The sequence below is a fragment of the Etheostoma cragini genome, chromosome 18 (assembly GCF_013103735.1).
Source record: "Etheostoma cragini isolate CJK2018 chromosome 18, CSU_Ecrag_1.0, whole genome shotgun sequence".
NCBI lineage: Eukaryota > Metazoa > Chordata > Actinopteri > Perciformes > Percidae > Etheostoma > Etheostoma cragini.
In genome coordinates, this window is record NC_048424.1 from 5,863,329 (window position 1) to 5,874,803 (window position 11,475).

At 38.3% G+C, this 11,475-nt stretch overlaps 1 protein-coding gene across 1 annotated transcript in view; it reads right to left on the bottom strand.

The window, feature by feature from the left end:
- Positions 1-11,475, bottom strand: part of lama2 (laminin, alpha 2) — a 175,788-nt gene that overhangs the window by 135,060 nt on the left and 29,253 nt on the right. The window contains exons 2-3 of the mRNA XM_034900777.1: positions 4,810-4,980; positions 2,555-2,667 (exon numbers count right to left, since the gene is read on the bottom strand). Of these exons, the coding sequence (XP_034756668.1) occupies positions 2,555-2,667; positions 4,810-4,980 (284 nt within the window). The remainder of the gene's footprint in view (positions 1-2,554; positions 2,668-4,809; positions 4,981-11,475) is intronic.

Consider the following 11,475-nt stretch of genomic DNA (forward strand, 5'->3'; position numbering starts at 1 on the left):
CAGATTTCTATGTAACAACGGAAAAGCCAGTGTTAGCATATCCAGCCAGCAGAGCCAGGGAGCAGGACATTTCTTTATATAGGCCTAATTGTATTTTAACTTTATTTTAGAAGTTATCTCTTGTAGATATGACCGGGCCTAGTATTAAATCCTTAATAATACTCTTTTTAGTTCGTGTTTGTGTTGGGCTACTATTTTCTTTCATTTGCCCCCTGTACTTGTGTAAAGGGTTTCATGAAGTGCGCTGTATTAATGAAAGTTAATATTGCGTTGGTTGCTACAACAATCTGCTAATGCTTTGGCTCATGACACAGTGACAGTGATACCCGGTTAAGCTCACAATACACCCAGAGTAAGTTGGGTAAGGTTAAGTTACTGAATGCAACACTTGAAATGCAACAATGCATCTGTAAGGTATTCTTTTATTGTAAATGAATGATTTTCCGTCTGAGCAAAACATTCATCGCAACCTCTGTATGACATCCCAGTAACGCTAACTAAGTAATAAAGTGGGAAATACAGCACCATAAAGACGAGACCATTATGACAAGTGTGGTAAAAACACGACTAAGTGTGTCCAAAATTGCCGCTAGAATCAACACAAACTGAAAGTTACATCTGCCCACTTTAATGCCTTTTTAAACGTTCAGGTCTATGTCTGCAATGTAGAAAGACAGTGAGGGACTGTATGATGCCTAAACATTGGCTTCAGGTTTTGGGTTTTAGCTTTTAGGCAACACGTAGTAATATTATCCATTTTGTGACAAGAAAAGCCTTTTAAATGACGGAGGACAATAAAAATGGACAGGTAAATGGACAGCATTTGTATTGCACTTTCAATTTGCCTCTATGTCACTAATTCACATCTGTTAGCCTCAACGTTTTTTTAATGAACTATAATTTATATCTCTCTGCACTGTGGGGAGGTGTCACTAAGAGTGTCACAAAGATCTTGACCCAGATTTAATCAATCTCACAACATTCAAACAGCAGTGTAAGTATTAGCCCATAAAATAGTACTTTAAGATGACAAAATGGGAATGGCACAACCTGCTCAAGCAATATTCTCTTATGTCTAAGTAGTTAATGCTGATTTGTGTTACTTAATGCATTTGTTTGCATTGTTGTATTTCCGTCTAGGATATTGCCTGTTATACATGTAGGATTTTAACCTTAAAAGCAATTTTTCAAAGGCTTCTCTTAATGAACTGAGCGCTTCTCATGAACTTAAGACTCTCACGCTCATTAGCTTTATTCTCAAGACATCTATATAATTATACTCAGGAGATGTAATCTGTTTAATTACTCTTCTAAACTAGACTAGATGTCCTAAATCACCCCATGCCAGTACACAGTCCCTTAATCACAGAGAGCCTTCCAAATCAAAAATGCAAACCCAATTATTAAAAGAGTAACAAGCTTGTGTATGAAATGATTGATAAGAAAGTTAGTACAACTAATTCCATCACCACTGGTATAATAGTAGGTGGCTTAATTCTTTAGATGACAAAACAAAAGCACATCCTTTAAATGATCAACTAATTGCTGTAATCACAATGGGATTGCTAACATGCAGCCTGGTGTGTGTCGAAGAAGACAGTTGTTGCATCCTGAGAGAAGAGCAACATAGTGGCAGTAAGTGTTCAGATAAAAATATAGAAACATCATTGCTATTGAGAGACTAGTCTCGCTTTGGCACACCCTCCTCAATCGACTTACGCGTGGCTACGGTCCAGACAGAGCTACGGTGCCTGTGCAAAATAGCCTTGGGAACGAACTTCTTTTGGTGGAACATGTGTTCATTCAAAAGTTGTTTTAGTCGTGCACAGAAACAGAAAACTCTGATGGGACAGATAGTCTAGCTAGCTGTCTGGATTTACCCTGCAGAGATCTGAGGATCAATTAACCACAGTCCTCATAAATCCACCGGAGTTTAGAATACCAACACAAAGAAAGCAGAAGGTAACATTAAAAATCATTAAACATCTACTTGGACTTTACATACAGTATGAGAAAAAAAGGCAGCAATGGAACCAATGTTGTCTGCATTAGATGACCCAAATATATTAGTTTAACACTTCGTTTAACAGTTGAACAGTACATCCAAAAGGTATTAAATTCATATTTGTATGATTTTATTTTACTTTTCAGAAGCTATGCTACGGCTCCCGGCCAAGCCTTATCCTCGTATTATCATTGTTTTATCTAACAGAAGGTCCTGGGTTCAAAAACACCAGCCAGCTGATGTTCCTGTGTAGAGTTAGTTTGTAGCTTTGCCTCATCGCAGACAATAGATGCTGTGGTCAGGTTTGATTAATGGCGGCTACAGTGGATTCCAGTAATGAAGAGTCACCATTACAAATCTATTGCAACCAACATAAATCCAAGCCGACCACAGCTGTCATTCTCTGTGAAAAAGGAGCCAACTGTCAATGCTACAGGAGTGAATGTTTGAAACAGAAGTATTAGTTTAAGGTTGGGGTAAGCCTCTAGGAATACATGTGGAAGTCAATACATTATCCTCACAAGTATGGCATTACAGGTGTGTGCCTACCTGTTTTAAGTCCAGAGTAATAGTCACATAGTGGTACTCCATTCCATTCTTGATAGAGGGACTTTGCCACCAACGGTTGGTCCCATCTATGGCATATTCTATAGGATGTTGTTCTGTAAACACACACAAACACACACATACACGCACACACACAAAAAGAGAAACAAAGAAAGGGCATATCATCAAATGTTGCATTCTAGTAAAAAATTGAATATCCAAAAATCATGTTAGTCCGGAATCTAGCATTGTTCTGAGGGGGTAATGTTCCTCTCCACTCTTTTTTATAAAATTCTGGAATTTCAACAATTTCAGGCCAAGTCAAAAAAAAAAAATCAATAGCACATTTTTCCTACCCTGTAAAAGAAAAATGTAATATATATCCTTTCCATTTCCGATGATTTTATTATTATTCTGAATACAAACAAAATTGCCATCTTACTTGTATACTCCTGGCCTCTGTAACTATTCCACACAATAGCTTTAATGGAACAGGAAGAATACACAGTATTCATTTATTACATAGCAAAGCTCACTATGCATAACTTTTAGTGAGTATGAGAGAGGATTTCTAAGTGAAAATTTGTTTTTCAGACTTGCAATTCAGAAAAACATTGCGACTATCTCTAGCAAAATAAAAGAGCTATCCATTCATTGGTAAAAGTATTTTCTCTCCTGTATTTTTGAAAGCTTCCCTCCCCTCCCTTACTGTACCTTGGACAGCAGCTGGATTCTCGTAATATCACGAGATCATGCGAGAATTTCAGGATCAGAAACGCATTTCTGTCCGGACAGCAGTAAACCAAACTAACCACAGTTGCCTGAGGAGCTACTAGCAGCTACGGGCGTGGTTTATGTGCATGTCTGATGGCCGCTACCGTTCATTCAAAAAACAAAAATGCCAAATGTGATAGACAGATGGTTCATCCATTCACCTGCCAGGTATATATATTTTTTTTAATTGCCTGTCCTTTCCCAAACAACTTCCAATGACAGCGTCTCAGATGGTCCTGTGTAATAAAACATCTGGCAGGTCAGGTTATTCTCTCCTCAACATTTCGAGTAATACTCTCTTTTAAAAATTAGATGAGGAGATATATACCACTTGTATATCTGTCCAATGAATTTAAAGCGGGGGAGAGGAAACTGTTAGCTTAGACTGATGACAGGTGAAAACAGCTAGGCTGGCTCTATCCAAAAGTAAAAAATAAATAAACCAACTATCACTTTTGAAGCTGACTAACTAGCAAATATATCTGGTATTATTTATACAAAAAGTCAAATATAAAAACATCTTGTGGTTTTACATGGGGGTTTTGTGATCTAAATAGTCCAAATAAGCTCCTAGAAAACCCCAAGCTAGCCCTTTCCCTTTGCATGTTGCAGAGTCACACATTGCAAGACTACAACAAGATTAGTTATGAATAATGTAACCAAGCTAGCTAGCTACCACTAGGGTTAGCTAGTAACTTGAATGAAAGTTTCCCTGTTTGACATTTATCTTAACGCTGTGCAACCATAAACAACATTTGCTAGCCGTTTCTGCTTCTTTGCATTACCATCAAACATATTTGATATTGTCGGAACATCAAGCCAGGAAAAAGTCTCGGACTGAGTTTTCTGACCACCTTACACCAAATGAGAGCGGGCCAACACTAGCAAGACTCTCATGGCCGTTTGGTGTAAGGTCGGCAGGCTAAGCGTCTCCTGTATACAGCTTCATATGAGATGGAAAGATATGTCAGTGGTATCTATCATCCAATCTCTTAAAAGCAAAAAAGCATATTTCCCAAAATGTTAAACTATTCCTTTAACAATGAGCAAGTCCGTCAATCAACTAATCATTTAAACCTAATGAGTCTCAGGTTTTAGTAATAAGGGAGATAGAAGTGTTTTAAAATTAGGACTGGACTGGAATTAGATTGGACTCAATAGCTGACTGACCAACTGACTGACTGACTGACTGACTGACTGCTTCAGTGACGGCTGTGTGACTGGCTAAGCGGTTAACTATATCATTAATTGACTAAAAAGCTGACTGTCTAGTGGGTGAGTGAATTATGATCACAGGCTAATTTTGCATTGTCATCTTGTCAGGTAGCAATTGATTCTTCAGTTCATTCACTAATTATCATTTCAGACAAAATGATTAGTTAACGTCTGTCCGATCTGGCACTAATTAACTAATCTAGCCTATTCATTATTGTAATCACCATGACTATAGGTCTCGTGTGTTTGTATGTGTGAATCTCTCTTACCAACTGCTTTTGTACTCTTTTGGTTGCAGACTCGACACTGAGCGTTTCTAATAGGCTGGCCTGGTACATGTTCCACCAGCTTACAGAACATTTCTGGACCCAGTGAACCACAGGTAGCATTAGCGGATATATCTGCCATGGATGCCAGGTTCAACACAGCCGGGAACAGTCCTGCAATGAAAATGACACAGGCAATTACATACAGAAGAAAATGATAAAACAAACAGCTGTATGTGTTAGTTCTGCCGCCTGATATACATGCTGTATAGAAGCAGCAGAATATTAAAAGTTGGATATTTTGGGAAATACACTTGTTCATGCTTGACACCAGATGAAGTTGATATCAATCTACTCATATGGCTGTGTGTTTGAAAGCAAACAATGATAAAATCCCAGACAACTCTTTTAATCCATTAAATAGCACAAAGATGTATCAATAAAGTTGAAATTTTAATGAACACATAAAAAGTTCTGCTATATTGTTTGGTTTGATTATCACTAATCACATGTTCAAGTCCATTCAGATCAGTTAAAATGAGGTCGGACTGGTCTATTCTTCAAAAGCAAAAAAATGTGTTAAAAAAATTGCCATTATGCAGTACAGTAGGGGTTATTAGGAACTCCCAACACACCCTGCTTTGCACACAACTTTTGTATTTAAAATCATTACAATTATGTGAGTTTCTCTGTATAGTCTTGTTCCAAGTGAGCCAGGAAGCGTTGAATAGCTGTTGTTCTGAGGTTATGAGTAATTAGTGTGGAACATGAGGGGGGTGGGGGGGGCAGGTGTTTTTTACTAATTTGGGTAATCTGGGTGTATTTTCAGTGCAGTTAACACCATTTACCCCTCACAGATAGCGAGAGCCGTATTCACTTTATCTTTGGATAAAAGAAGCATGCAAAGAACAGTTTTTTGGCTAGCGTTCAGCTGTGCAGACTTTGGGCAGTGTGATACTACTATATCAAAGGACTATTCATTTGCATTATGTTGCCCAAGCAATTCTTTTTCATTTCCTCGCCATGGATATTTTTCACTGCTGGAAAGGAATATAATCTTGGAGAGAACATACATTATGGAAAACCCTGCATAGATTTCTCTCCAGGATATTGTTGGAAGCCATCAATAATGTTATACTATGCAAACATTACTTTGTTTTCCTCCCACATGCCCTTATCAGTGGTTGTGGTATTAAACAAACACCTCAAAGACCAGAGTTTCTCAAAGTGGGGGCCGTGGCACTCTCCCAGGAAGTCTGTGAAACGGATTCAGATTCGTTCTTTCAAATAATCATGTTGTAAGAAAAAAGTTAGTTTAACAAAATGCTTAATAGTTCAACAAATATTTTCATTTCTAAACTGAAAATAGTTCATAGATTACTTTCTAAGCTAACAAGCTAATGTGTTTAATACATGTCTAATAACCTTTCTAATATATTTCTCTTGTGTGGTTTAAAAAAAATAAAATGGGATACCTCATAATAATCCACAGGTCGTACATTGAAAAAAGATTGAGAACCTCATTCCTAGAAGAGATGTTAGTAAAACTGCACATAGAAAATTCTCTATAGTCCATTATAATAAACTGTTGAAGGCATATGATTGCAACCAAAGGGAGTGTGCTCCAGCCATGACGGATCGTTTGTACTATGACATGTCAAAAAATAGTGAACAATCACAATTTCCCAAAGCCCAAGTTGATATTCAAATAGCTTGTTTTGTCCAAGCAATAGTCCAAAACCCCATTATGTTATGTTTACTATCATAGAGGAAGAAGTAAATGTCTATATTTGAGAATCTTTTGCGATGACATGTTTAGTAATGCATGTACTGTAGCTGAAGTCAAGGTATGATAATAATAGATACAGATCATGTCTCATATTGTTCAGTCAAAAGCACATCTATGAAAAAAATATACAAAGTATACATAAAATAATTCTGTTAACAGACAGCTAGCCAAGTAGCTTGTGTAACCCAAAAAGAAATAGAATGAACTGATTAACTCGTAAGCCAGAGAGCCCTAAACAAACGGATCGTTATTTATGTCTGCGTATCATCACCACACAAATGCACCCTGAGACTGCCCACAAGTATTTGTTTCCAGTAGACTCTGCTGTGTTGTTCCCATGGTAAAAGCACATTAGTCCCAGAGTGAATGACAAGCGTGTTGGACTTAAACTACTGGAATGCTCAACAGGCTGTGCACATGGTTCATATTTCCTGTTTGGCAAACACACAGACAAACACATGCGCGTACTGTAGAATGTAACGTCAGATATCCCGGTTCTGGTTTAAAGTCAATCACTTTTTTGGCTAAACAGCATGTGCACTGTTATACAAACATAAACACAGAAACACATATATGTAACACATGTACACAGTAACGGTACACATAGGAAACAGACAGGAAGGGAAGATCAGATGGAAAGAGAAAAAGTGTAAGGAAATTACAGAACTGAAGCACTCTTGAAAGTGTGGACGTTGTGTGTGCGTCCGTGTCCATACGAGTCCAGCTGTTCGGCCAGATGTGTCCACTGATGAACTGTGAAGAACATCTGAGACACCCAAAGTCTCTCTCACACATGTGTACACATTCTCACACAAGTACTCACAACAAATCATATACAAACTCCGTCACACACATACCTTCCAAACCTCTCAGTAACAGTATCTGAGAATCTAGGGAGTCCACATTTCCATAACAGTGTTTTCATTAAGAAAAGGTTCTCACTGTTAGGAAAAAATGGGGGTGGATAAGCTAGTTCCTTATTGAGGTTGTTTGTCCAAAATCCCTTAAAGGCGCTTTGAGTAAATAAGATATCAGTAGACAATAGTTGGTAAGGGAGCTGACCTCAAGAAAAGAATATATACATTTATACATAACATTACTTTACATATCATTTAGCTGACACTTTTATCCAAAGGGACATTCAATTGCTATATATGGCAGAGGTCACACGCCTCTGGAGCAACTAGGGGTTAAATGTCTTGCTCAGGGACACATTCAGTGGGACATACACGACACACATATGTCAAACCGAGTATTTTGTTTTATGTGCTGCAGTTTTAGTTGTAATTGGCAAATTGTATTCATCAATTCATTAATCAATAAGGCCACTTCCAATATGTGACCCAACATACAATATAGAAAAGACTATTGTAACACAGATAACACAATAATCACAATGCTTAATTCCAAACTCTATCTTAAAATAACTGAAACTACTATCTGTCCCTCAGCTTGAACATTGCGATGACAGTAAAGCTGATTTTATTCATGTTATATCAATGTCTTTTCAGTTCTATCTTTTCATTGTGGCCCAGTGTTTGGATGCCTCAAGATCGCAAGTCTGATACTTGGTCCACATCTCAAAGACTCCGGTCAGTGGAGAGCAGGTTGAACTCTTTTCACTGCGCTCTTTTGTTCATTTTATTCTCAATTTGACAAGTCACAAGGGGCAAAGGGACGAGCTCTAAAAGAGAGTAACAGCATGCAGGACCCATGTGCTTACTGGATCTATCGTCCAATGCTCCCATTACAAGAGAAAACATATATAATGCACCATCTTGTTGTTGTGTTGCAAACACAGGAAATCCTGTACCCAGACTCAGTATAAAAATATATTATTTAAAGCCTTAATACAAGATCAAAACAGTTGCTTTGATCTACCTATTTTTCATGGTCCTTTTCCATACCGTTTCTAACTACTGCCTCCTGCTTCTGCCAGAAAATGAAGCCAACCTCCTGCGTATTCCTGGGTTTTGATCCACAACCTGGAAGAGTCTCGAACCAGATACAAATGTGTGTGGGAGACTGTGCAATCTTTAATAGTGTCATTTTACCTTAATTTGAGACAGCTAATACCTTAAGCTCCCTATCAGTTCTGTTTGTTTGATTTACATAATCACAAGGGATTCGAAAGGGAACTTTATTTGTTCCAAGTGTAACCACATTTCCGTTAGCTCCATCTCTTTCAATCTAGCTGGGAATATTTGGTGCAGTGTTAAACTCTCACATGGTCACGTAACATGATTCCTAAATACTGTACATTTTCAAACTTTAATCATGACATTTTTTTTTAATTATTTAAACATCTTTGGAAAGTGTTTAAGTCCTGCTTTTCACCAAATAATGCAAGGACCACTGAGACCAGTTCAACTACATTTTTCATGGGTCCTCACTATTTTTTGTTGTGTCTGACCATGTGTATGGCTCCGACGTTAGCCATAGGGGTGCATGATATTTCATCTTAATATCGTCATCGCAATATCACATTGCTCAATCTTATATTGAAAGTGTCACAATAAGTATGCAATGTTTTGTTTATTTTGTGGAGCAACGAAGAAATAGATAGAGACAATGAAACGGTAACGAGTCATGAGTGCATGATACTATCCCCCCCCCCCCCCCCCCCCCCCCCCCCCCCCCCCCGCTAGTGAGTGCTTTTGCTAGTGGCACAAAGTACAACAAGAACTTGAAGAGACAGAAATCACCAATGCAATAATGTATTATTTGAAAAAAGCGGTATATAAGTCTTACTGTGCACTACATTGTTATGAATCTATGAATAATGTTATGATGCATTTTCCCATAACGTTTGGAATATTACCAACTGTATGTTCAAAAAATATTGAAATTAATATTGGTATCACAATATTCATAATCAATATTGCGATACCACATTTTATCAATATCGTGCAACTCTATTTCACAACCGATAACTTTTTTTCTCTCTTGCCTTTTACTGTATTTTGAACAATGAGGTGAGATAACAGAGACATGGAGAGGGCTGGTTAAAGACAGGGTTCAGATCTCAGATTCCCTGAATGACAAGGGCACAAAGACTGTCCGCCTTCGGCTCCAAGGCTCCCTCACACACACACATAAACACAGGCACGCATGCACATACACACACACACACACACACACACACACACACACACACCTACTCAGATTCATCACCTTCCATTCATTTCTCTTTGCTCTGATAACCATGGTAACCTGTCTGTCCATGTGTCTGTCTGTTGGCCTCTAAATGCCGTGTCTACGCTCTGTTAACCAGATGTCTCAGAGGATTTACTGCCATGCAGGCTCGAAATTATAATACTGTCAAAAAAGTACACCGGGTGAATGCTGGGCAATGTCATTGCCAAAGAAGCTAATTCTACACCCCAATGCTGATGACAAGGCAACATCCCTGGTAAAGTTTGACGATTTTTTTCACCTCTCAGTAACCTTGACGCGTCTGATGGTTTGTTACACAGAACCATCTAAGAATCTATAACTGGAAACTAAAATAGCAGGCACTTTCGAAAAAAAATACCTGACAGGTGATAGGTTGAATCATCTGTCAATCACGTTGGCTATTATTGTTTAGAACAAACACACCCCTAAACCATGCACGTTGCTGCCAGTAGCGATCCCACGATTGACGCGTGATTTTTGAGAGAATCCAGCTACAGAGCGAGGTAAACCTGTTGGGTCATTATTAGTGCTGTCAAACGATTAAAATATTTATTCACAATAAATGGCATTAATGTCATAGTTAACACGCAATTAATCGCACATTTTAATCTTTTCTAAATGTCCCTTAATTTCTTTTTGTCCCATTATTTTTCTCATTTTAATGCGGTTAGAAAAGAAGACACCCTGTGTGTTAAGTTCCCTGTTTTAGCTACAGAGTGAGACATCTCACTTCTTTACTATCTTTGTTGGGAGTCACACATGCTCAGTAGCTAGGTAAGATCCCATCAGCTAGATAACTCTTTCTCCAACTTTGCTCGGTCCAAGGCAGCTGGGAGACTTCTTCTAGACGAGGGACACTTGTTGAATACCTGCAGAACAGGGACATGGAAGTAGTGCTTTTGGAGACTATGGTGAATTAGTGGGTGTTGTAGCAGTGTTTTGCCATTGAGAACGAGCTAGCATGCTAGTGCCAGCATGCTACAGTTAGCCACCGCGTCTCGGCTAGTTACGTAGAAAGCGTGGAGATTTTGAACAGCTCACCCGGAGACTGAAGGCAGAGGACATTCAGAAACCGTATCTCACTCATAACAGCATTCTTGAATGTGTGTGGAAGCACCACAAAACAAAATAACCCCAAAAGCCCAGAAAAAGGGATTTAGGGAGTGTATCTTTGAGTGTGTGATTCATAACGTTGTCCCATAATGAGAAAGTCTGAGGAATTTTATGTACACAGATTCATATGTTGATTAACAAAGTCAAAGAATACAATTTGAACTGCTATAACCAATCCTGCACTTAGTGATACCAGATTTACCTGATATTACTAAGTGCAGTATGTATATGTCTGTATGTATATATGTATGAATGTATGCTTGTTTTGTATGTTACCTTTATGTAAGTTGTGGGAGTCTGAAGGAGAAACTGCGTCAAATTATAGACAGTTTTACTGTGGCTTTGTTCAGACACAGGCAGACAATGCTACCAGCAAGTAGCTGTGATCTCAAGAAAACAATGTTGGTTATTTCATTTTCTATAAAAGTTTGATATTTTTGGATAATAAGATAATTAAGTCATGATCTGGAGACTGTGGGAGTAGACACTACCGCTGTCCGTTTCTAAATGAATGAATATACACTCACCGGCCACTTTATTAGGTACACCTGTCCAACTGCTCGTTAACACTTAATTTCTAAGCAGCCAAT